General features: G+C 37.6%; 1 protein-coding gene across 1 annotated transcript; it reads left to right on the top strand.

Moving 5' to 3' along the window:
• The first annotated feature begins 7,201 nt into the window (after positions 1-7,201).
• On the top strand, positions 7,202-24,092 carry slc1a1 (solute carrier family 1 member 1). The gene is made up of 12 exons (XM_066681519.1): positions 7,202-7,390; positions 11,525-11,665; positions 14,564-14,656; positions 17,229-17,343; positions 17,480-17,522; positions 18,175-18,276; positions 18,502-18,686; positions 19,546-19,653; positions 20,446-20,568; positions 21,707-21,901; positions 22,055-22,189; positions 22,444-24,092. Exons 1-12 carry the CDS (start codon positions 7,291-7,293, stop codon positions 22,682-22,684), a joined length of 1,581 nt encoding a protein of 526 aa, XP_066537616.1. The 5' UTR covers positions 7,202-7,290; the 3' UTR covers positions 22,685-24,092.
• The last annotated feature ends 3,412 nt before the right edge of the window (positions 24,093-27,504 follow it).

Raw genomic sequence — 27,504 nt, 5'->3', positions numbered from 1 at the left:
CTGTGCACTTCCTCCACTTCAGAGCTGCTGGAGCGAAGAAAGCCCAGGCCCCGCCCTCCTCTCCTCTGATTGGCTCTAGCTGGGCGCCGTGGGCCTCCTGCTGTCTCTAATTGGATAAAAAAATCATAGTGACGTCTGCTCGCACTAACGCCCTTTTGATCCCAGCCCGAGTTTGATGGCCACAATGTGCAGGCGAGAATGAGCGGATAGACACAGAGCATGCCATCTCTCTCACTCAGAGCCATAACGTACTATCACTGCATTAATTTAGCCCTTATAGCTAGATAAAACTTTAAAAAAAATCACGTGTAAGCACTGAGTCTAAAAATGATCATGAATGTTTTAATTCAAATAATCATATTATCCCAATGCCCAGATTCAATTTGTTTTTAGGTTCCTTTGCTGACATTGGCTAAATCAAGGGGGTATTCCACAAAACATGATTTCTCAGTTAGCCAGTTATCCCTCAGCTCGTCCTATTGGACTGTCTTGACTTTGGGCTTATGTTATCTGGCTCATTCCTCAACTACAGTGTTATAAGGTTTCTGGTTAACTGAGAAATCCTGCTATAGCTCATTTTAAGTTCAATTCAAGCATTCGTTTACCTTTGTAACACATCGACATGATTTTATTTTAAATGAATTCAGACAGACAAGGTTTCTTAGGTCATAAATCTAAAGAGCCCATGCCATCAACTTGTGGGGCAGGGCTTTCAAGCTTCAGATCAGTGGAGGAAGTGTAGTGGAGATGTATGTTCATAGATCTGTGCTTATTGAGGTAAGGCAAAGGTTTAGAGTTAAATCTAAGCCACTTTCAAGGCATTATGGGACTTTTTTGTTGGAAAATAGGTTAAATAGGTTGTAAATTCTATAACTGGAAGAAGACTTTAATTGTGAAACAGACAGATGTCAATGTTTTATAGGGACACAATAATAAAATGAAAAAAGTATAAAATGTTATAAAATTTGTGTAAAGTAGCAAAATCCATGGTACATAGATTGGTTTGTATGCATCTGTTGTTCTTTAATGCTTCTGCTTTGCTTCATAAGTAGGCAAAGAGTCAAAACAACAAAAGTGTATTATATTTGTACTTCTCCTATCATTCTTCTCTTTTAGAAGAAAGGAGGCTAAGAGGGATGCCCATTCTCTACAGTATACTATTTCTGGAACCTGAAAATAACATTTCATTAAAAATAAAACCCAGTATGCAAGCAAAGTACAGGTTAGGCCAGTCTCTGTGGGAGAGTGAAATGGCTCCCTCCAAATTTATTATCTGATTAAAATCCATTAAATATTTGCAGCTTCTCCTTTCTTAAAGGGTTTAGTGTGAGAAGTTGCTCCAGTGTTAGTGCTGTGGACTTTAATTTCAGGAGACTTCTTGTTGCCTCTTGGAAATTATTTTGGCTTTTACTGCTCATTAGTTTTTCATTCATACAATCATCTATTTATTTATTTATTTATTTACTATTTTATTAATTCATTCATTCATTATCTGTAACCGCTTTTTCAGTTCAGGGTCGCGATGGGTCCAGAGCCTACCTGGAGGGGGCGCCAGTCCTTCACAGGGCAACACAGACACACACACATTCGCTCACACACTCGGACACTTTTGAGTCGCCAATCCACCTACCAACGTGTGTTTTTGTACTGTGGGAGGAAACCGGAGCACCCGGAGGAAACCCACGCGGACACGGGGAGAACACACCAACTCCTCACAGACAGTCACCCGGAGCGGGAATCGAACCCACAACCTCCAGGCCCCTGGAGCTGTGTGGCTGCGCCACCATGCCGCCCTACTATTTTATTATTCTTTGTTAATATTTATGTTGTAACTACTTCTAATTTAGTTGTTACCATGCCATTTACATATTATGCTCTGCTTCATTAAAGCTCCCAGTAAAAGTAAAATACAGTACAGTACCCAGTAAAAGTGCTGAGGGGCAGCAAGTGTGCTATTGTTTTCTGTCATTTACACTTTGTATTAAAATCAAAGAAAAGGATTAACTGCAAAAATGAAATGGTGTCCAAACTATAAACTATATTAATACAACATGTCATTTCAATTCAGTTTTGTTTTGAAGAAGTGCTTCATGGGAAAAACTCTGATTTAAATATAAATATTGAGTAATAAGTAATATTGTATGATCAGTGTCTGAGCCCGCATGAGCCTGCATTATATGATCTGGTACAGATGGGGGCAGTGTTCTTCACAGTATGAGTTTCATTTGCTGCTTTATTGCAGAGGAACAGATAATTGTGCCGTAAAACTCAGACCCATTAGTGTTTGACAGGATTGGATAACAGAAATAAATAAACACTTTTTAGATTTATTCATCAAGGAAATAGTTATTGCAGTGAGACCAATAACAAGATATTTTGACATAAGGCTTGTAAAGGCACACATTAAGATTTTATATCTTTCTTTCTCTTTGGTGACACCTGAATATACAACTTATTTAGTTTGTTGTTTTTGTGACTAATGCATTTTATATATCTGCCCATCCAGCCTCACATTTAAAGACTCATAACTTCAGTGTGAGTAGGCGGGGCTAGGTTAGACATAACTATTCAAGTTGATGTGTTAAGGACTGTTTGCCTTAGGTTCAGTGAGAATCAATGTAAAAAAGACTTACATTTGGGTCAGTTCATACACACACCTGTTGCTTTGCATACTTACACACTGTTCTTCAATGGTCAGGGCCCCCATGGTACCAGCACCGAGCAGGTATGATTTTGTGTGTGGGTCATTCTCAGCACTGAATGTGTGAGTGACACTGACGTGATGGTTGTTTGTTATTGTGTGCTGTCCTAGTATAAGTGGATCAGACACAGCAGGGCTTGTGGCCCACCTTGTAGATGTATGTGTGTGTGTGTGTGTACACATACACACCCTGTCAAAAATACAAATGCATTACAGGTCACTAAAGGTACAAACACCTTTAAAGGTACAACAATAGTCCAGTTCAAGTCCAGCTGTGTTCCCTGAAGTTACATCCATCCATTATCTGTAACCGCTTATCCAATTTAGGGTCGCGGGGGGTCCAGAGCCTACCTGGAATCATCGGGCGCAAGGCGGGAATACACCCTGGAGGGGACGCCAGTCCTTCACAGGGCAACACACACACACACATTCACACCTACGGACACTTTCGAGTTGCCAATCCACCTGCAACGTGTGTTTTTGGACTGTGGGACTGGGAGGAAACCGGAGCACCCGGAGGAAACCCACGCGGACACGGGGAGAACACACCAACTCCTCACAGACAGTCACCCGGAGCGGGAATCGAACCCACAACCTCCAGGCCCCTGGAGCTGTGTGACTGCGACACTACCTGCTGCGCCACCGTGCTGCCCTTGAAGTTACATTACATTGTCTTTTCCAGAAGAAGAGAGGAATATTTGTAATCTTTCATTATAGAACTTTGTAAAATAAAATAAAAAATAATAACAATAACAAAGAAAACTTTTTCTGACAGCTCAGTGGCATACACAGCCAGTTACGTATTAAAGGATAGAGAGTTCAGGAAAAATGATTTGTGACTTGGTACATAAGACTTCATCAGGGCATTAAGTGGTCCTCAAATTAAAGGCTGAACACACATCTCCATGAATACATATATATATATATATATATATATATATATATATATATATATATATATATATATATATATATATATAATTTTTTTGAGATTGTGAAACTGTACAATTATGATTTAGCAGAAGCCCGTTTGTGGATTAAGTAAAAATAGCTGGATATGAGAGATTTAACTGAACTTGAATGTTATGAGTTCATGCAGCATGACGTCTGAAGTCACAGACATAGGTGCAAGACCAGTGCAGGAATTCTCAGCCGAGATTGTAGATGGTCTGGGATTCACTGTTTTAATGAATTTGGACAGGTTCATGTATTTATTTCAGCGTAAGGGGAGGTGGTGTAACAGGTAGAATCACTGTCACATAGCTCCAGAGTCCTGAGGTCATGGGTTCAAGACCCGTGTCGGGTCACTGGCCTGAGGAGTTTGGTGTGTTCCTTCAGGTGGTAGGTGGACTGGCTGTGCAGGAGTGTCCATAAGTGTGAGTGTGCGGTGCCCTGTGATAGACTGGCACCTTGGTTACAGACAATGAATGAATATATGGTTAAATTAGGTAATAGTACTTAATAGTATTGAGAACCAGAAATGCATGTTTTTAGTTGTATTAAAGTAAATGTGTATGCATACTTTTGACATTTGGGTTTACGATTTTAAATATTTCATGGCAACAGATTGCCTTGTTTTTTTGGTCTGCTAACTTCACAGCCTCAATTAACTCTCTGCTAAAACCTTTTTTTATTTAGTCAATAATTTGATAATTAGAGTCCTGTTAGATAAATGTATAAATCTAGGGGTTCATGGCTATAGGGAATTGTGGTAATCTGAGGTGTCAGTACTGCATCCTGCTTCTCTTGCACAATCATTCAGGTGTATTGACAGTAAGGTGGAAGGGGAGCACTAATATCCTTGAAGTTCTTATATCTGTACTGCCTTTTTTACTCACTTTTTAGTTGCACCATTCAAATGAGATCTGCAGGAGCTACATCTCACAGGTTAGTAATTCTTATGGTGGTCTGCCACTGGACCTATCTATTTCTACTGCCTATCCAATCTGATTTGATGCTGAGGAAGTATTGTCCAAGTGAGGTGTCCTGATCATGCATGTTCCACACGTGTCTCACATTCACGCCAGTGACTGATCGCTGAGACTGGGCTGTAACTAGAACTATTTAGTCTTTACCTGCTTTAGACCTCTTTGTTAACAATACAGCACTTAACATACTCAGAACATGGTGAAATGGATCACTGTACCTTCTTTATAACTCTAAATGTCTACATTGGTACAGGCCTCTGTTTATATAATGTCATTGTTTACACACTGCTCAGTTACTTCCTCATGCTCTGAGGGAGATTTTTTTTTCTTGTCTCAGCAGTGCTCATTTGGGGCACCAGTTGTAAACAGCTCTCTTTATAAAACTCTCTCTATATATATATAGATGCATTTAATATATATTTTTTGATCATCTCTATAAATGTTTGCTTTGGATGAACACCAGATTTGTTCATTGGTCAGAATTAATTTTGTGCTGACAGAAATGTTTATTTACTGCTTATATTTTGACCTCTTTGACTCACTGACCCTGACAGGCCTGTAATATGTGACAAAATGTAGACTACCAAGCACTGAGAAAATGCTTTATCATGTATTAAGCCAAAGGTCATTATACAGTGGTGTCTTCTGATGTGTGTCAATGAATATATCTTGTGAAATATTTGGACATCCCTGGTCCAAACCATCTAAGTGAAAATAAGTTAACATATTAATTACAGGAAATGCTATAATAAGGCATTATTCTGCAAGTTTACAGTTAAAAAACCTGACAGATAAAGAGATTGCTGTTTTCGGAACATAACACAATACATATAAGTGAAACTATATTTATTTATTTTATCTTGAAAAACAGTAATAATAATAATAATAATAATAATAATAATATTGGGCGGCACAGTGGCCTGGAGGGACCTGGAGGTTGTGGGTTTGATTCCCGCTCCGGGTGACTGTCTGTGAGGAGTGGGTGTGTTCTCCCTGTGTCTGTGTGGGTTTCCTCCATGTGCTCCGGTTTCCTCCAACGGTCCAAAAACACACATTGGTAGGTGGATTGGTGACTCAAAAGTGTCTGTAGGTGTGAGTGAGTGAGTGAATGTGTGTGTGTGTTGCCATGTGAAGGACTGGTGCCCCCTCCAGGGTGTAATCCCGCCTTGCATCCAATGATTCCAGGTAGGCTCTGTACCCACCGTGACCCTGAACTGGATAAGCAGTTACAGATAATGAATGAATGAATGAATAATAAAAATTACTCTGAGAAAAAAAAGATGTCCATTACCACGTTTCTTCTCCTCTATACTGATTCTTCTTCATGGCTTCATTATGTGAAATCCTGGAGCTAACGATTACTTCCCGACCATTGTTCATTTTCATAATCTGCATATTACAAAAGAAGCATGTTCACCATTTTCATCATATTTATCAGACAGCTCAGCCCAGTGATAAGTTCACGGATGACTGAACTGTTGCATACAATATGAAATACTCATTACCCAATAGGGCAGATATTTACATGACCCAGCATCAAAGATTCACCAGTTAGGACAAGGAAAGGTGACATAAAAAACATAAAACAATTAATCTACAGTCCCATTACTGGAAAATAGACAGTGCCTACGGGGAAGTTCAAAGGTTACGAAAAGGAGAAACACTTCCTTCGCAATGCTTCACACAACACTCACAGAGCATTCAGAGGCAGATCCTGTCCCCCACCCATGGGCATATATATATAACCCAGTGTTATAAAGAGGGTTAAATGATTCATTTCACCGTGTTCTGAGTATGTTAAGAGATGTAACATACTCAGACGGGGTCGGGGCATATTTCAAAACCCACACCAAAATATTAGCTAGCTATAAGCTGATTCCTATGTAGACAAGGCAGTAGAATACTGAATTTATAAAGATGTTGAACAGCATTTGATTAACATTAACGTTAGACAGAGGTTTGCTAGAGATAGAGGTTTGGAACATAGTACACTACAAGAAGCACTGCTAAGGGTGGCATGTTCTTTCTTTCTTTCTTTCTTTCTTTTTTACACACTATTCAGTGCAGCAGTATTTAGTTTGGGACACAGCCAGAGACTAACGTTAACTTGCTGCATGTTTAGAGCGCCTTCTCACAACCTGAACACAGCTAATATTAACGTTCACCAACTCTCAGGTCCTTTGTGTTTCCCTAACAAGACGTTATATACAAGTTGCTTTTATAACTGGAATTAGCCGTTATTGTTATCTGTTGTACTCTCGTTACAGCTGGTAAACCCCAACTTTATAAACCAGACTCTGACGGTTAATCGGAGGCCAGTTAAAATGATAATTAGAGCAGCTCTATATTTGACCAGGCGCCTTAACGATGGTCAAAACACATTAATCTCGGTGGCACACTTTCAAAATAAAAGTTTGCGAAAATAAAGCATTTTGTTTGTCTGAAATGCAGCTGTATCCAATTTTGCGAGGGACACGTCCTACCCCCACCCTCGGTTCTTACGCCAATGCTCCCACCCCCCACCCTGCTGGAACTGACAGCAGCATCGCTTTCATAAAAGCCGAGACACTGCCTCAACAGCAGCTCCTTCGCGTCTCGCCGTTAAGTTAGGGACATTTGCGTTGTTTGATAGCCTTTTGTGCCTTGCTGTGGACCTCCACCATGGACATGCTGGCAAAGAAGGAGCGCAGAAGCAGGGATGTGAAAGGCTTCTTGAAGAAGAACTGGGTTCTCATAGCAACCATCGCCTCTGTTATACTGGGTGAGCCTCATACAACACTGCAGTGCTTTTATATCTCAAGCCAAAACAATACTGCTCCGTAGCCGAATATCGGCGGTATGTTTTATACGTCAATTTTGTATTGCAGACGTTTTGTCTGATTTTTTTTAAATTGTCTGCATGCATAGAGGGGATACATGCACCTGCACAGCTCTGAGTCTAGCTCTCTCTTTCAGTCTTTCTCTGCCTCTTTTTCCACCTACCCTCCCTCACTCTCTGTTTGTCTGTGATGTGGACATCACTAAACGGGTCACGTAGTAATGAGAAATGTTGGCAAGATGTAAGATTTATGCTGCTTTCCTCTCTGTTGTCTGCTATTAACCTTGCCCTGTGTCTGCTACTATCTATGCCTGTAACTGCCACATATTCTATTCAGCCCTTTCTTCTAACCAGTTTGTGTGTGCTGTAAAGTATTATCTAAATACTGGATGATTTGCCATTGTGCATATAGTATGTGGTCATGGATCAGCTCTCCCCATCCCTCTCATTCAGTGTGTGTTTGTTTGCAGCCACCTGACTGTTCAAACATATTTTGCAGTCACCACAGAGAAGCATGACAATGTGTGAGAGTGATACACATGATAAGTTGGAGCAGAGCAGAACCATTGAAATGCTGATCTTGCTTCTGAAACCACTGTCCATTTTATCAGGTCCACATGTAGGCGTATTCTGTAGTTCTACAATTGCATACTGTTATCCATCTGTTGCTCTGCAAACTGTGTTCCTCCGAACCAACCTTGAGGGTCCATGTTTTACATACAAAGTGAGAGACAGTTACTGCACGGTTTTGCTAGCCATTCCAAGGGTCTTCATTAGTGGTCACAGGACACTGCCCACAGGGTGCTGTTGGCTGTATAGTTGTGGCTGGTGGACTATTCTCAGTCCAGCAGTGATACTGACAGCACCTGTGTGTCTGACCCACTCATAACCGATAACACACACTAACACACCACCACTGCATCAGTGTCACTGCAGCTCTGATAATGATCCACCACCATCTCCTGTGAGGGTCCTAACCATTAAAGAACAGGGTGAAAGCGAGTAACAAAGTATGCAGAGCAATCAATGGACTATTGTCTGTAAATGTAGGACTACCAAATGTACCTCTACGAAGCAGAACTTAATAAATATTTTTAATTTGAAGAAATAAATCTTATGAGTTTTTCATTCCTAATAATTTCTGGAGCTGTATTTCAGAATTTATGAGCTCATTAAAAAACTATTTTCCACTAACTGAGCTGTGCGCAATGTGATGTGATGTTTTTTACACCATTACAACAAACATTTTCACATTGCTCACACTTTTATTTGGCCCAGCACTGAACTATTATGTTAATGGTGATTGACCGTTGAAATATTTCACAGCACAGCACTGTAAGCTTGTGTTTAAATAATAATAATAATAATCCTACTGTGTATCAATGCTTAGTATCTATATAAAACATTGGTGACCTCTCTAATACTCCGTACTGAATTTATGTGATACATAATTGCCATAATCAGGGTTGCTAGTGAGTTTTCAAGGTGAATATATTGCACTGTAATTTTGCATTTTATTGTGAAATTTTGTTTCCCATTTCTACTAAGCTAAATAGTAAAACATCTATGGAAATGTACCTTGTAGAACTGGAGGAAACCCATTATGTTCAGTGTAAATCCTTTATCTCTGTGAAATGTTTTTCAACAATGCTTTAGATCAGTTTCAGAGAACTACTTCATATTCCCAGGTGAACCTTCTGCTTCTGAATCCCTCTGTAATGAGTTAAGAGTTTGAAGAATATGTTTTAAGTTGATAATACTCTAAACCATATCATTTTCATGAAAATGGCAAGTTAAACCAACAACCATTTAGGTAAGAGTGTGGTTTAGACAGCCCTGGTGATATATGAATATGACAAAAGCAAATGGAGCCTCAATTATTATCAAAATGTGGGATATTCATGACAAACAATGGCCCTAAGCACAATTCAGATAAAACTAAGATAAGCATGACCTTTGCTCATCGATGATCCAAAATCATCTTGACTCATCCTCTGGCATTCATAAGACCTGATAAGATAAGATCAGAGTGATTTTACATTATTTATATAATCAGAGAGATTTTATATAATATATGAAGCGATATCTTTAAATGAGGGGCTATCAAACTGCTGCCCTGCCCTCTGACGCACGAGTCGCATCACACGGTTGTTATTCAAAGTGATTTGTTAGATCCTCTCAATTGTTGATTGCCCCGTAAAAGATTGCTATTGCACTATTCTGCATTTCTTAGATTACCCAGCAGCCATTAAGCTGTTCTTTTATGGAAGCTATTCAATTATAGGCCATTTTACATGGTGCAACAGTACAGTTGTAGGATAACTGTTGCATGCTGTTTCACTTTATGAAAAGTCAGTTTTTTTTGTTCTTTTGCTCAAAATACAAATACAACACAAAATTGTTTTGTCAATATTCATTAAATAATCTTAGGTGTATGTCAGTCATTATTACATATGCATGTGTAAGGGCTCCATGTTAGGGCAGATCAAGTGTAGTTTTGTGTGGTATAATTAGCTGTAGCAATGTAGTCCAGCTTAGATGCATAAAGTGAATTAAAAAACAGCCTATTTTTAAATACATCCATTTATGACATTATAAAAAGTTATGCCTTTTCATATTTGCCAATTCACAATGAAGTTAAAAGAAGATTTTGAATGAGGCAGCCAAACAGAATAGAGGCAATTTCCATATCATCTCTGCCCAGTGAAAAAATGTATCCCCAAAATAGTTTACTTTACAGGAGAGCTTAACTTTCAATAGAAGTCTAAGTAAAAAGATTTTATTCCAAGTAATTTTGCAGTATTTATTCATCCATTCATCCTGAAATGTTCACACTATGTGAAGGACAGCTGCGGTGTTCAGTTAAAATCTTTTTTACTGGACAGCGATGATACGTCAGTCTTAAAGAGACTAACAACAAAAGGCTGTTTAATCCGAAGGAATAAAATAAGGTTGATAAATTGTCATATAAAAATAAATATGCTAGGTAAAATAATAATTACTGTATCCTAGAAAGTTCTTGGTGTGTTGTTAATTTTCCCCAATACTTTAGCAGAACTGTTAGGATACAGCTAAAGCATATCAACTGAAACATTGTATGGTTTAAGTATTAACAACCCAATGGAAGTTAAAAGGACATTAATAGCAGAAAATGTTTTACCAGAGAGTTCTTCCCTGATAAGACTTTTTATCCTAAATTTTGCTAAGTCCAATTTTGCAAAAGGTACATGATCTTTTTAAGGATTGATAACAAATCTCTGCTTTATCATTTACCCTAGTCATCAAGGTTTAGCAACACGGTCACACTGCCATTTACACTTGAGTGAATTTACAGTAATGGGAGGTTCTTTCACTGCCCGAATGACCTTAATTCATTGTAGGATTGTCAATCACATGAATGTCTGTAAGCGAAGTCTTCTGAATTAGTCAGTGATTATCCAGTGCACGCAACATTTCCTGGTTTTGACTGTGGCAATGTCTGTGTGTGGATCCGTGCATATTTCAAATGGTTTTGCTATAAATAGGTCTAGGTCTTTGTTGCCCAATCACTCTTTTTTTTTTTTGCCTGCTTTATTTATAAATCTCACAAGAAAAGAGGAAACATTGCTGTTCTTTTGGTATCTTCAAACATGGTTACCCTGATACAACGCAAACTATTGTTTAACCGAATTCCTCAAGATCTGTAGCTAATGCCAATGTTGTTTCAGAGTATTAAAAGAAAGGAAAAACATTGTTCTAGGCAATATCTCCTGTTGCTTAGAGTCTAACTAGAGTCTTTGCTGAGATAGTAACACCTATGTTTATCAGTAACTGAACAAGACAGGAATTCAACAAATTTGTCATCCAGTACTAAGAACCTTGTTATTTTTTTATGCAGTTAATATCTACTATGGGCCAGTAGTTTCATTCTAGGTTGCAGTGGTTGGTTAGTGTAGTGGGTAACAGTGCTGCTTTCCCTATAACAGATTGGCTTTCAATGGAGTCATCCACACATTACTTTTGAGCAATAAAATTTTCCTCAGGGATCTCAATCTCAGGTGCTTTAACCATAATCCATGTCTCTCCTTCTGTTGACAGGAATTGGCCTGGGAGTGCTAGTGCGAGAGTATGCAACTCTCTCTCAGCTTGATAAGCAATATTTTGGTTTCCCTGGGGAAATCCTGATGAGGATGCTGAAGCTGGTTATCTTGCCTCTCATCATCTCCAGCATGATAACAGGTATCTGTGAACGCCTTCTCGAACAATAATGGTAGTAACAGGGATGGATGGAAGACAAAGTCTCAAATAGGTTCAAGCTAATGTTCTGTGCGAATAAATTAGTCACCACAGTCAACTGGGCTTATGTTTGACCATTTTACTAACAGTGATAAGGACCAATGAACAAACACAAAGAAACAGCACTGAATCTATTTTGCATTCACTTATAAACATCTGTAAAGCAACACTCAAAAATGAATAGCTGCACAGTGTGGTTAACAGAGTTAAGTGTCTAATGTTAAGGGTAGATTTATTTTTAGGGATCTTTACATGTAAAGCCTTCATTTTGTTTTTAGTGAAACCAATGGTGAAAGGTGATTTGGTCTTATTGGAAAACATAAATGTGTAGGAGAGAAGCATGTTCTCATAGTCACTATACAGGTGTTAATTATAATTATGTTATTTGGTTTCATGTCCTGTTCCGATGCTTTAGTAATACGTGGTCATGTTTTTGATAAGTTGTACACATTACTTAATTATCTTCTCCTTATGTATTAATCATAGCCACCATTTAATTGTCTCTTTCCCAGACCTCTGGTAAATTGTGACTATAATTGAATTATTTTGTTCCCATGCATTAGTTAGTTTTGACCATAACTTCAATGTGTTCCCAAGTTTTTGCAATACATTGCTGTGACCTCACATTTAGGAACTTGTTCCATGCCTTAGTAAATCATTTATTCTTATCCAGTTCAGGGTTGCTGTGGGTCCGGAGCCCACCCGGAATCACTGGGAAGAAGGCAGGAACACACCCTGGAGGGGGCGCCAGTCCCTCAGAGGGCGACACACACTCACACATTCACTAACACCTATGGACACTTTTGAGTCACCAATCCACCTACCAACATGTGTTTTTGGACCGCGGGAGGAAAATGGAGCACCCGGAGGACACACCAAACTCAGACAGTCACCCGGAGCAGGACTTGAACCCACAACCTCCAGGTCCCTGGAGCTATGTGACTGCGACACTACCTGCTGCACCACCGTAAATCATGGCCATGCATTTTTATTTCTATAAACACATTTGCAACTATTAGTAAACAACAATGTATGACAGTAATAGTTACTAATATGATTAGAGAACAAACATGTTGCACAGAAGTGTCAGTGGTAGCCTGTAGTATTATGTAATAATTCACAGGTACCGTTTCATTATGTATGCAAGTTCACACAGCTACATTCTTCTACCAAAGCAGAGTATGTCATACCTAGAGTAGTGTTTTTGTCCACAAAGTGAATATATAATAAATATATTATTCCTTACCTTAAATGTTCAGCAGTACACATTCTAAACATACTTATAAAACATTTAACACTTTAAATTATTCATCTTTAAAAATTAATTTCATACATTTGACACTGTTTTTATTTAACAGCTATAAGAGGCCTTTGTGTTTATTTTCTAATATGAATGTAGAAGGTCTTTGATGGACTGGTAGGATGACCAGGGTATGTTACTGCCTTGCACCAAGTGACTCCACCTAGACTCAAGACCAAACACAACCTTGATAAATGAATGTTGAATGTATCAGGCAGATCTTGTATGTTGTTTCATCAGGTTTTGATGACTAAGCTAAAGATTTTATTTCATTTAGTGTATCAACAGCCCTTTTCACATGTAAGTCCCAGAAAATTGCTGGGCAACTTTTACCACTAATAAACCACTTATGAATGATCCCTATCTCTTTAAAATCAATACAGATTTATGTATGAATATTAAGTACTAGAAAATAAATTATTTTTAGGAAAACATCTGAAAAGAAAGAGTAGTTCTACTGTTTAATGTTTACTCATTTTATGATGGTAGGTTATTTTATAGCGGTTGTTGCATCATGTGACATGATTGTCAAAAACAGCACAAATTCTTTGGAAAATATAACAAGCAATAGAATTTTTTTTTTTCACTTTATTATTTAAAACCATATTTGTTGCTGAAATGTACAACATACAAGCACTATATTATGGTTGTGTCTGAATCATGATTTTTTTTTCCTACAACTATCAGCATTCAAATTAGTTTTTTTTTTTCATTCATTCATTCATTATCTCTAACCGCTTATCCAATTCAGGGTCGCGGTGGGTCCAGAGCCTACCTGGAATCATTGGGCGCAAGGCGGGAATACACCTTGGAGGGGGCGCCAGTCCTTCACAGGGCAACACAGACACACACACACACACATTCACTCACACACTCAATCCATTTTTGAGACAATTTTGAGTCGCCAATCCACCTACAAACATGTGTTTTTGGACGGTGGGAGGAAACCGGAGCACCCGGAGGAAACCCACGCAGACACGGGGAGAACACACCAACTCCTCACAGACACCCGGAGCGGGAATCGAATCCACAACCTCCAGGTCCCTGGAGCTGTGTGACTGCAACACTACCTGCTGCGCCACTGTGCCGCCCATTAGTTTTTTTATTATTGTAAATTAATGAACATATCAAGGTCAAATTAAAATATGAAATGAATGGGATAAACAATGCTTTGTATTTTCAAAAAAGTCTAGAGCTGCAAAAGGCATCAAATATTAGGGATGACCCTATAAACAGAGTGTAAACCCCAGTCAGAAATACATCAGAACAAATGGGCAAAATGTAAACGCAATAATTGGTAATGTTCATTTTCCAGCATGAACAGAAACATCATGCTAAGTAGACTCTTAAACTCACACTTTGGATAAAAGCATCTGCAGACTCCAATAAATATACATGTAATGTAAATAGGCAGTTCTGTTTTATTTTCTGATTTTAAAGTATAGGTACATTATTGTAGTTTAGGTTGTTGAATTGATAATAGGTATTAGATGTTATATTAACTAATTAAATATGAATTATTTTTAATTTTGTTTTTGCAGGAGTGGCAGCCCTGGATTCTGAAGTGTCAGGAAAGATTGGTCTTTATGCTGTAATCTATTACTTCTCCACCACCATCATAGCTGTCATTCTGGGTAAGCTAATCAAACACATGCATTCAAAAGCTGTGATGTTTTTTTTTTTTTTTTCTTTCTATCTATCTATGGTGCTCACCAAATTCAAATACCATTTCCAATAAAATTGAAACAAAACAAGAATCTGTGACTTTATATTTCTTTTGAAGCTTTGTGTAACTGAAAATAGCACAAAGAATAGATTCCAAAGGATATCCGATGAATTCAGTGAATATCTTGGTGATTTACCATATAAGACATTTCTGGATGCAGGCTGGTCAGTCAAGCACACACACTCTATGTCAAAGCCATGCGGTTGCCGTGTGGGGTCATGTACCGAATGAGGCTTGGCATTGTTTTGCTGAAATAACCATAGACTTCCCAGCATACACTGTAATTCTGACACCAACAGCTCTCTCTCCAAATATCCAGTGTTTGCTTATACATCAATGGAAACTTCTCACATATGAAAGTTATCTGTCTTGGTTACTAATAAACCCTCTCAAACCATAAGAGATGTTGACATTTGCACCTATTGCTGCTGATTTTCTAGATGGCTCCTTTTGACATTAGCATGGAAAACACAACACCTATTTTTTATGAAAACAAACTGAAACATGGACTCCTTTAACCATAACAAATGTTTCTACAGTCTTTTGGACTATCTGAGATGTGCTTGGGCAAAGAGCCCAGAAAGAACTTTGTTAGCATTTTCACATAGAATTGATGTTTGTCTTTCTCCTTGTGTAACCGTTTTAGATTACATTTTTTGATGTAGCAGTGAACTGTGTTAGGTGACAAGGGCAATATATATTATAGTAATATGAACAATGAGCTATATAGTATGAGAGCTCATGTCATGCATTTATCATGGCTGCCCTACACACATACACACAAATTTCTCCAGATAACCTCAATCTTTTTAGAATAGTATGTGCAATGGACAGTTGAAGAGTTCAAATTAACTGTTTGACAATTCTCTCACAAAGTTTGGCACGAAGTGATAAGCCTTTGTTGGGAACTCCTTTTGTACCCAATCATGATACCCTCACCTGCTTATTATTAAATGTATATTGAATATTTTGTGAAAGTTTCACACGTATTTGTGTGAAAAAAATTGGTCCCACTTTGTTGTGTCTCTAATAACTGTGTAGTTACACATGAACAGCATATGCAACAACAGTATAACTACTGATGAATTAGTACATGTTACAGATGGATTACAGTAGTAAAGCTTATGTAATTACAAATGTGAATCAACTTCAGTTTTGCCTTTTGAAATAAAAAGGGGATCTTAATAGTTGTAACAGCATATTCTCTCATGTAATTAATTACACACATCATATGTGTAATTACATTAGTAATCAGACTGGAACAAGGTATTTTTGTTGCTGAAGCCTTTTCTGGCAGGTATGTACAATAATTTCAATGATGGACATCCGCTGTAGTATCACATTACTGAATGGTTTAAAGCTGAAACTAGTTACAATTTCTCAACACTAACAAATATTAGCTAAATGTTAGAAACAAATCCAGTTTACTGTCTTAATGTAAGTTTATAAATGCCATACACAAGATAAGATATAAGATGTTTCAGCTTTTTCAGATTACTCCTTCATAGCTGCCCTTAATTTCTGGCACTTGATGCTGAACTGCATGAACAGGGATGTGGCAGACTTGGTTACAAATCCCCTAACACAGATATCCACCAGTCTTAAGTGTGCCTGCCACCCGCGTTCCACCTCTGACGCCAAGTCCGTCTTCCTTTTGAATGCTTCAGCTACAGCATCCTCAAATGGAATGGTTAATTCTATGAAATAAACTATCCATTTACTTTCAGAGTAGAGCGCCATATCTGGCCTCAGTATAGTTAACACAATGCACTCTGGGACCCGTAGTTTTTTAATTAGCAATTTCCCATTTCATGCTTCACCCCATCTATGAATATTTGTAGCCTGCACACGTTCTTGAAAACATTCCCCCTCACGCACAAATCTAACCATTTTATTACAACAGCCACTTGTCAATGCATTAACCTCTAGGTATTTGCTGTCCAACAAACATATTAAATGTCCAACCCTTAGCACCTGATTATGTCTCAATGTATACTGACCCTGTGAAAAACTAACCTTACAAGCTGCTAGAATATGCTTTAGCGTCCCAACCCCTGTACATAATCCACAACTTCACGTATCTACTCTCTAAGATTTAGCCGTGTTGGAAGAACGTTGTAAGTTGCTCCCATTCAAAAGCTTTCCACTTAGGTTTATGTAGTATTGAGCCAAACACATTATCTAAATATAGGAAAACGAAATGTAAATCCCTACCCTCTTTCTTTGCTTTCTGAATTTGATGCTAGATCGTGCTGCTGTGTTCCATATATCCTGCAAAACCAGACACCCCTGACTTTTGTACTGATGTATCAATTAATTTGTTAATTTATTTTCTTAAATAAACACACAATAAAAAAAAATACATATTGTGTCTAAAATTGGATCATCAATTTTTTATGTGTTTCTTTTCTGTCTACTTAATTTTGTGACACCCTGTACAATTAAAAGCACTTTACTGTCAAACCTCTAATTTCCAATAGGTATAATCTTGGTGACAACTATTAAACCTGGAGTTTCTCAGACAGCAGATAACATTGATAGAGCAGGAACGACTCCAAACGTCACAACGGTCGACACACTCCTGGATCTTGTCAGGTGATCCGTTTTCACCTATTATGAGTTTTATACTCATTTTTATACTCATTTCATATATATATATTTCATACATTCTCACACCTGTGTACAGTACAGTAAAATTGCTACAAGTCAGGGAATATTTGTTGTTCTGCAGGAATATGTTTCCAGAGAATCTTGTGCAGGCATGTTTCCAGCAAGTAAGTGAAATAATTCACTCTTTTGTAAAACATGCTTATCATCACTGTCCATGGAGATAGAAAGTACATTATTTCAGTTCTTTACATTGTGGGAAATTTTTTTACAATGAATGAACCGATTAAAAATGCTCAAATATTATTAAATATGTTTGCATTTTTTTGACATTTTACAATAAATGTATCAATATATATGCTCATAAATTGTTTGCATTAATTGACATTAATAATTAAAGGAATTTTAAGTCAGTGAACCATATTTATGAAAACAATTATCTTCACATTGTATTATAAATTTAAACATGCTTGAGATGAAGAATCAAATTGCTTTGTACTCCTTAAATGAACCATTTTATGCTCAACAGAGCAGGTCCCCACATACGTACAGCCATGTTTAAAACAGATTTAGCACAATCTTTGATGAATCCAGTTCACTATTGCCACTAGTGTCAGTATAATGGCTGTTTCACAATGTGAATAAGAATGATCAGAGAAATGGCTGACTGCATATTCACAAATGATATTATCTTCTTCTGCACAATTACTGATTTGAGACTTATTTTTTATTTTTTGGCAACAATGATGCAATTGATCCCATCTTATTGTAGAAAGAAATACTAAAGTTTGTTATGAATAATCCTGTATTGTCCTTTAGTACAAGACTCAGCGCAAAGAGATTGAGCCATCAGCAACTAACACAAGTTCAAACGCCACGACTATCCCACCTTTAAGCAGCATAATAGCAAAAGTCGCACAGGTAAGAATGATTAGGCTAGAGGGGAATGTCTTAAAATCTGAAAAGATGTTTACAAACCATATGTAGCTGCAAGAAATTCAAAAATCTGAAAAAATATTTTTAAATTATCTATGGTTTACCAATCTCGAGTCCAAATTAAACTTTATTTGGACAGCAACAGGTGAGGCTGTCTTAATATTTTTATGAATGCTTTTTTTTTCTCCATTGCTGTTGTGTTTGTAATAGAACCTGACGAAGGACTACACCATAGTAGGATCATATTCAGATGGGATCAATGTTCTTGGCCTCATTGTGTTCTGTGTGGCCTTCGGCCTGGTCATTGGAAAGATGGGAGAAAGGGGACGTATCCTGCTTGAGTTTTTTGATGCTCTGAATGAAGCCACTATGAAATTGGTCCAAATCATCATGTGGTCAGTACTGTCACTTCAGTTCAGATTTTATTACTGATATTTACCTTAATTTCAGAGAGCTGTGTTTGTACTTGTATGAAAGATTAATGTTGTAGATCCTGTATTCCAGGTGCTAACCAGCAAAGGGATTAAAGAGCAATATGTGATGTTTACCACACCAAACTATATATGAGGAAGTGATTATTCATTGATTTTGTGTTGTTTTTATAAAGTGAACCTCACATGAGCTAAAGAACCAAATTGCTTTGTATTCCCTAAATAAAACATTTTATACTATATAAAGCAGGTTCCCCACACATGCCAGGTTTAATATATATATATATATATATATATATATATATATATATATATTATTGCAGCTCTAATATACCCAAAAAAGAAGAATCAAAAGTAAATTAATAATTTCTCTTTTAAAGGGACACTTCACCAGGGAGATTTTTAAGATGAGTGACCCTAGTCAAATGAACAAGGAGAATTGTATTGGTTTAGGATGGAATTTTGGGGTTGGGCAGTTTGAATTCTCTCTTTATCTCTGCCTGGCAAATGTAGAAGATAGGCAGGAAGATATCTTTGTTTATCTTTACAAGTATGTTTAGCAGTGAGATAAGTATTAAAGCTAGCATGATTGTACAGCTTAGCTCAGTGGCTAGGCTAGCAGTTAAAATTTGGTTGGCACCACAGGGATTGATTTATTAAGTAAACGTGAACTTGCAGGAATGATAATTTTATGAATTCTTTGAAACAGTCTTCTAAATTCTGCTGTCTGAACCACTTTAAAACATTATCTTTCTCTTATAATTTCTTAAGAGCTACTTTTGTTGAGGGTATTGTTTTTGAAAGTATATATATCATTTTTCAGCTACATGCCATTGGGCATCCTATTCCTAATTGCAGCTAAGATCATAGAAGTGGAAGACTGGGATATCTTCAGAAAGATGGGCATGTACATGGTGACAGTGCTTAGTGGGTAAGTCTTTACTAACATTCCAGCATTGTCCTGTTGATTTTCAGTGAAGCGGATTTACTACAGCTGTCATGGTGGCCTTTTCCCACCCGATAGTGTTTAATATCAGCTCTGTCCCTGAACTGATAAGAGGCAGGGACTTTTAAAACTGCTTAAGCTGCAGTTGTTGTAATAAAACCTTTTGTGGATGTACAATCTCTTAAATTTCCACTGGTATGAATGATGCTGCTGACTGAACGTCCATGAGGGGATTCTTAGCTGCAGCTGAGTGGGAGCTGTCTGCACTGATGTGGAAAGGAAAGGTGCTAAAAACCTATTGCTGAGTCATACTGAGAATGTTTGGATCTCACATGGCTGAACTGGACATAAATCTACACTTAACATGCCCTTGGTAAAACTGCAGGCTATGCTTTACAGTGAGGCCTACTGCCCTCTCCAGCATATTACAACTTCCTTTAAGCTCACCTCAAACAGATCTGACTCTTTTTGAGCACTGGAATGAAGTGCCCAGCTGCGTAACAGAACAGAAAATTAACCCCCAACCCTAGAACCCTGGAGCTGTGTGACTGCAACTTCAGTAAGACAAGGCCAATTCATATTCTACATGGATTGGTGCATTATGAAACTATAATTGAGACCATATATACACACACATATACATATATATATATTAGTTTCAATCATTGCATACACAACTGTAAAAATTCACATTTACCCAACATTACAATTATTCTAGTTATTTGTCAGAAATTTGATTGTGCAATATAATTAAATATCCAATTTCTTGCTCTACAGACTTGCTATCCATGCCACTGTGTTTCTGCCACTGATCTACTTCATCTTAGTGAGAAAGAACCCATACACCTTCGCACTGGGAATGGCTCAGGCCCTGGTGACAGCTCTCATGATCTCCTCAAGGTGAGCCTCAGTGTTTAATTTGTCTTAAAATTGGGAGCTGTGTTAAAGAGTAGATGAAGAAATGACCAATAAGTGATGTAATGCAACTGAAAGTTAAAATTTAATTTCAGCTTGAGAGAGTTTGAAAAAAGTTAAGTATCAATATTAAGTATAGAAGAGATACATATGGCACAATTGGCAGGAGTAAAATTTCCCCCTACTCCTGATTGGAAATCAATTTGTCCACATAATATAACACTATTATATCAGGCATATTTTTGCTTTTTCTCTTTCTCAGCTGGCTGCTGATTTTTAGTCAAAAAAGAATACTGTCTTTTAAACTAAGCTTTATTATATAAGCCTTTAATACATACTATTCTTTATTTTTACTGCATCAAGAATCTATATGGTAACGAATGCTCCAACATTAGAGCTCTCACATGGCACAGCAGGCTTTGAGAGTTTTATCCAGTTGCATGGACCAGAAATCATTGGCCAAGAGTTCAAAAGCACACAAGCCCAGTACAAGTCATTAAGTGAGAAGGAATGATGAATTTAGTGCAAAGCTGGTCAATCATTGTCTCCTGTTAAATCAGACCTACGTTTGTGAAAAGCTCAAAATGATGTGGAGACAGGCTTCAATGTTAAAGCTGTTATCTATTATACAATATAGAAGACTTTAGAAGCACATGGCAACAACTACCACTAGGGACAAATTCCAGCAAGAATTTAGGGAAAAAAATGTTTACAACATACTTGGCCTGTCATTGGTATAACAAAACCAAATTTTAGACAAGTTGATTGCAAATATTTTGGAAATAAAAGAATGTGTACTGGTATGTTTCATCAGTTTCCTTGAGGTAAATTATACAAATAAAAGAAAGCAAAAACCACATTTATAGAGACATGTCATGTGTCTCCAACTTTTGACTTGAGCTATAAAATCTGTAGCAGGCAACAGTGAGCCGGAGCTGTCTGTGTCCTGTTGGGTCTGTCCTATTTACAAAAGTCTATGTCATGAAACAATAAATCTATTTAATGAAATATGAAACATTATGCTCAGAAACGTAATAATGACATAAAATAAAACATGAATAATTTTGAAAAGCAGCATAATTATTGGAAAATGTAGTGACCACTTAATTTATATTCCTTTTAGTTCTGCAACCTTACCAGTCACCTTCCGATGTGCAGAGGAAAACAACAGGGTGGACAAAAGGATCACACGCTTTGTTCTTCCAGTGGGCGCCACTATCAACATGGATGGTACTGCACTTTATGAAGCAGTGGCAGCCATATTTATTGCCCAGCTCAATGGCCTCGACCTTGACGTGGGGAAAATAGTGACTATTAGGTAAGAATGGAAACTGCGGCGACTCAGTTTGAACGTCTGTGTGAAACATCTCTGTTAAAAGACTTTAAAATAATATTTTTAAAAGGTAACTTTTTATTGTAAGGTTAATGGTAATTTAAAACAATGGTAAATGTGTCCTTTATACCTCTGCAGTATCACAGCAACAGTAGCCAGCATCGGAGCTGCAGGAGTCCCAAATGCCGGACTGGTAACCATGGTGATAGTGCTGACTGCAGTTGGCCTTCCTGCCAGTGATGTCACCCTCATTGTGGCTGTGGATTGGCTGATGTAAGTGCTTACAATAATCAGTGAAAATATTAAAATGTCCTCCTTGTTTTTACACCCATTGTCCATTTTATCAGCTCAAATGTATCATCCAAACAATACCTGCTCTTTGGCGGTCCTGAGCATAAAAGGGTGAATCTGTAATTTGTAAAACAACAAAGCACACTCGTGGTAAACGGAGCAGAAAAAATGAACAATGATTGTTGAAACAAGGAGGTCATTTTAATGTTAAATGTCACTTTCTTTCTGTATTTCAGTGACCGTTTCCGCACTATGATCAATGTACTGGGGGATGCCTATGGGGCGGGCATTGTCCAGAAACTCTCAAAGAGAGAATTGGAGAGGATGGACCTCACTTCTGACGTGGACGTAGCCAATCCCTTTGCCTTGGAGACCACTTTGGATGACGATGAGTGTGAGAAGAAGTCCTACGTCAACGGTGGCTTTACTGTGGATAAGACAGACGCTATTTCCTTTACTGAGACCTCACAGTTTTAGTGCCAAGCCTTTGCGGCCCCAAAGCCAGTTTGGGTGGAACGAACGACCAGTAGATAGGTTTAAAGGCGTGAAAACCGTTCATGAAATCAGTGCCATTATGAGGGAGAACACTTCTTTTTTTTCCAGAGAGGGTGCATTTGAATGCAGACATTATATAGCTGCCATAACAGTTCTCCCTCTACATTTCCTCTAAAGCTGTGCCCTTGAGCTGAGCCTATCTCTATTTATTTGTGCCAAACAAAGTCGTTCACAAGGAGTGAGAAAATAATGTAGAGAAAAGATGTTCTTCCAAAATACATTGACCTGTTTCCACGAATTATGCAAAGGCACTTTGTACATGTTTTTCTTACTGGCATTGTTGTTTTTAAACAGTTTCATATTAAAAGTTGCTCGTGTAGATACTCCTGCTTCAGAGGTGTGTGTGTGTGTGTGTGATTTCGAATGTCTGTTGTTTTGAAAGGAGATGATGCAATCTCAGCAAAGCGGATCAGTGTATCCTCTGTGTACTGCAACAAAGCGCATGTCCTTAACCAAGCTATTATATTATCACCTGCAGTGTTCAAATACAAGCAGACATAAAAGCAATATGCTGCTGCTCAGCTTTGTAACTGATTTCTAGCAGGTTACTTTCAAGTCTCTCTCTCTCTCTCTCTCTCTGTTAATCCTGAATCTTGTCAGTTCTGTCTGTGCACTTGCTTCCGAGAGCCAAACTGTTTGTGAGCTTAGATTTGCAACTTGTGCCAAATTGAGCATTTTTTTGCTATGAGAGAAATAATGTCTAAGAGTTTTAAGGTTTAAAGAAGTATTGCATGAAGCAATATGATGAACAGCACAGATGTGGCCTTTAAAGTACGAATGAATCCAGGAAACACTTTTATTTATTATTTGTTTTCTCACACTAGCCAGTGCCGAAGGTTCCTTCACTGCTGTATAACATTATTGATTTTGGGGGCAAGGACACTGAATGTTTCTCCCATGAATAAAAAGCATTTTTTATGGAGCACTGCTGAGTTTCTTAGAATCTCAAACACAAGAACTGTGTCGGTTTCTTTCCCTCCTGTTTGGGTTGTAAAAACACATCATTAGGGCTACTGGAACACTGTGCACAGGTGCATAGCAACTACAATGTGAAACGTCATTAAGTGGCGCTCGATGTGACTACACTTGATGTAGCTGTGTATTAGTGCCATTCAATGCACTGTTTATTTTTGTTGTTTTATTAGTTTTTTTTTTTTTTTACATGTAGGGTTTTTGTTTGGGCTGAACCGGAAATGGAAGAGGCACTTATTATTGTGATACGGTTGACATCAAATATTGTGAACCACACACTGTATATGCTGTTTAAAGCACATTTTTGTCCAAATCTCTATTACATTTACAGATTTGCTTATCATACAATGTAACATTATGTAACTAAAAATCAATAAAATATGAGAAATCTGAATATATGTCATTTTATTTCAGAATCTTTTTGTCACAGTTGGATAAATGTTCATTTTATTTATGTGAACCCAGGAAATGGTCTAAAATAAATTAGATTCTTCTATATTAAGCCTTTGTTCTCTGAGAAAAGTATTGTTCTAAAAGTAATATTTATGAAAAAGTACGGTTAGGGAAACTAGGATTTGTCAGGTTTAACTATTATATAAGACTTTGCTGCATTTTCCGAAAGCAAAAACAGACCACAGCATGTCCAGAGCAATCAAAATAATATATAATATCTGTGAAACTATTTCTAGCTGACATCGCAGCATTACACAGAGTGGGTCAGCTGTGACCGACACAATTATCCCTCAGTGGTCTTGCAGCAACAGACCTGAGGACTGCTCAAAGTCACACAGTACACACACACACTGCTGTAGGACTGGAATTTGTATTAGGCTCATCAGTTAAACATATTATTATTATTATTATTTATTTTTTAAGTACTAACAACAATAGCTGGTCATAAAATGAGTCCATGACACCATAAACAAATTGAAAGTTTAAATGACTATATTAAGTAAGATGACTGAACAAAAATCAGTTATCAATAATAAACATTAAAGGCTTAAAAAAGTCATTTTCCCTAGGATTCTTCTTCACATCATAGCACAGACTTTATACTAGTGGCCTGAGTGTACTAGAGATCCGCAAAAAATGTTAATATGGCTGCCCCAGATGGGATACTTTGTGGAGCATAAACTGATTCACTCAGGGACTACAAAGTAATTTCATCTCAGATCATTAGACAGATTTGTTTAAGTGTATCATTTTTTAAACACCAACAGGAAATGCAGGACATATCATTCATTCATTATCTGTAACCGCTTATCCAGTTCAGGGTCGCGGTGGGTCCAGAGCCTACCTGGAATCATTGGGCGCAAGGCGGGAATACACCCTGGAGGGGGCGCCAGTCCTTCACAGGGCAACACAGATACACACACATACATTCACTCCTATGGACACTTTTGAGTCGCCAATCCACCTACCAACATGTGTTTTTGGACTGTGGGAGGAAACTGGAGCACCCGGAGGAAACCCACGCAGACACGGGGAGAACAGTCACCCGGAGCGGGAATCGAACCCACAACCTCCAGGTCCCGGGAGCTGTGTGACTGCGACACTACCTGCTGCGCCAAAGTGCTGCTGACATATCAGGTTAGGCATAAAAAAAAAGTTCATCCTCTTTGCAATTATTCTTTTAAATGGTATTATTTTTGATATTTTTAACATATACAACCCCAGGCAAAATTATGGAATCATAACTCTTGGAGAATGTTGTTTCAAATGTTTAATTTTGTAGGAAAAAAAAAAAAAAAAATATATATATATATATATATAATTATTGTAGAAAAATAATTATCACAGAGACGTGCCACAAAATATATATATTTTTAAATTCCAACATTCTGGCATTTAGAAACAATATAAAAAGAAAGAAATATAATTGTAGTCAGTCACAAGTGGTTTTTTCTTAGATTAAACAGAGGACAAAATATGGAATCTCTCAATTCTGAAGAAAATATGGAATCGCTCTGTAATTTGCAGTTCCAAACAAACACCTGCATCAGATTAAATCTGCTAATTAGAATTAACCACTTAACGCCAAATGTATTAAATATGATACATGATCTTTGGAGAAACAAACTTCCATCCTTTTGAGGCAAGTGTTCTGAGTTTTCTACTGAACTGTGAAAGAGAGTCTTCTCATTTACGAAACCATTACAAAATTGTTGCTATCTTCATAAAAACACAGGAGAAAATCTCAAGAGTACTTTTTTACCAAACTGGAGCAATTCCAGGTATGATTTGTGTGATGTTACTTGCAGTAAAACAAAAGTATTTTTGTTCCATTTCATAGATGCAGTGTATTCTCAAATTCTGTCAAATTCTCATTAGTTATGATAAATGTTGAGAAAATTCAATCTGTCCTTTACAGGAGCAAAACACATTTCTATCTATTGTTACACTTATATAGCGCCTTTCTAGACACCCAAGGACGCTTTACAATTCTCACCGCTCAATCCACACACACTAGCGAGAAGCAGCAGCCAAACGCACACAGTGTACTCTCAACCAGGAACGACTGTCCACCTGGAGGACTGCATCGGGCACTAGGGTTTCACCCGGGACAGAGTGCCAATCCATATCTGGGCATACACACATTCACTCACAAACAGACATTCATTCACATGCACACTCATTCACCAGGACAGTTATTAGAGAAGCCAATTCACCCACCCTCCATGTTTTTGGAATGTGGGAGGAAACTGGAGCCCCTGGAAGAAACCCATGCAGACACGGGGAGAACATGGAAACTCCACCCAGATGGGACTTGAACCCAAGATCCCAGCACTGAGAGGCGAACGTGCTAACGTGCTAAATTTTATGAAACAAAAATGTATTTTTAGTTTTACAAAAGCCAAAATGAGTGCAGGAGGTCTGTTGAATGACCTCATACCTCAAGCCAAGGTTCAGACAGTAACAGAAACAACCGTTGTTCCTCTAAATATGGAAACATGGTTGTGCAGATCATCAAAAAAGAGCCTTTGTCATTGTGGTGTTTTTATTACCACCATGAAATGCAAAAAAGGTCAGAATGAAGAACAGAATGTACTAATAGGTCAAGGACCTCTGGAGCAGTGGTTCTCATCGGCTCGATGTTATGTTTTTTCCAGAGAAGTTCTGAAGAACAGAGACAATCATTTGTTATTGATTGTTTAATTTAAATCAAATCAAAATTAAGATAAAATTCTAAATAACAGTTTTAACTGATGCAACAAACTTAAATGAAAGACCAATTAAAGAAAAAAATATATTGGTAAATGCCTAAAAATGATGCATTCAAAATGTATATGACCCAAACTTTAAAAATTAACTACATTAGGGTTTTAAGTCAAAGGGCCACATAATGTGTGATTTTTAAAAAATCAGTTTTATTGTATTATTTCATGTTACGGGCTTTAAAGGGTTAAAAATAGACTGTTGGAAGGCGGTTGCACAAAGCATATTGACACAAATCGAGGCTTCAACTTGAGAGTTGAAACAATGGAGAGGTCTATAAAACTTCTTCAAGAAGATAAATCATCATGGAATGTTGCAAAAGATATTGGTTGTTCCCAGTCAGCTGGACCAGGTAGAAACAAAATAGGAAGGTTGTAAAAGGGAAGCATACTAAAGACGACATCAATGCGTCAAGACAGAAAACATAAGGCAATATGTCTTGAAAACAGAAAAGTCATTACATCTTCAATAAATGCCAAAGTCTACATTGAAATTTTGGACACTTTTCTTATTCCTTCAGTTGAATGGATGTTTGGTGATTATTATGGTTATTA

The sequence above is a fragment of the Hoplias malabaricus genome, chromosome 9 (assembly GCF_029633855.1).
Source record: "Hoplias malabaricus isolate fHopMal1 chromosome 9, fHopMal1.hap1, whole genome shotgun sequence".
NCBI lineage: Eukaryota > Metazoa > Chordata > Actinopteri > Characiformes > Erythrinidae > Hoplias > Hoplias malabaricus.
This window is presented reverse-complemented; position numbering and strand designations above follow the sequence as displayed.

Coding starts and splice junctions, on each gene's coding strand:
- slc1a1 (XM_066681519.1), top strand. CDS start 7,291: ATGGACATGCTGGCAAAGAAGGAGCGCAGAAGCAGGGATGTGAAAGGC. Junction 11,666..14,563: donor CATCTCCAGCATGATAACAG/GTATCTGTGAAC, acceptor TTGTTTTTGCAG/GAGTGGCAGCCCTGGATTCT. Junction 19,654..20,445: donor ATGGTGACAGTGCTTAGTGG/GTAAGTCTTTAC, acceptor CTTGCTCTACAG/ACTTGCTATCCATGCCACTG.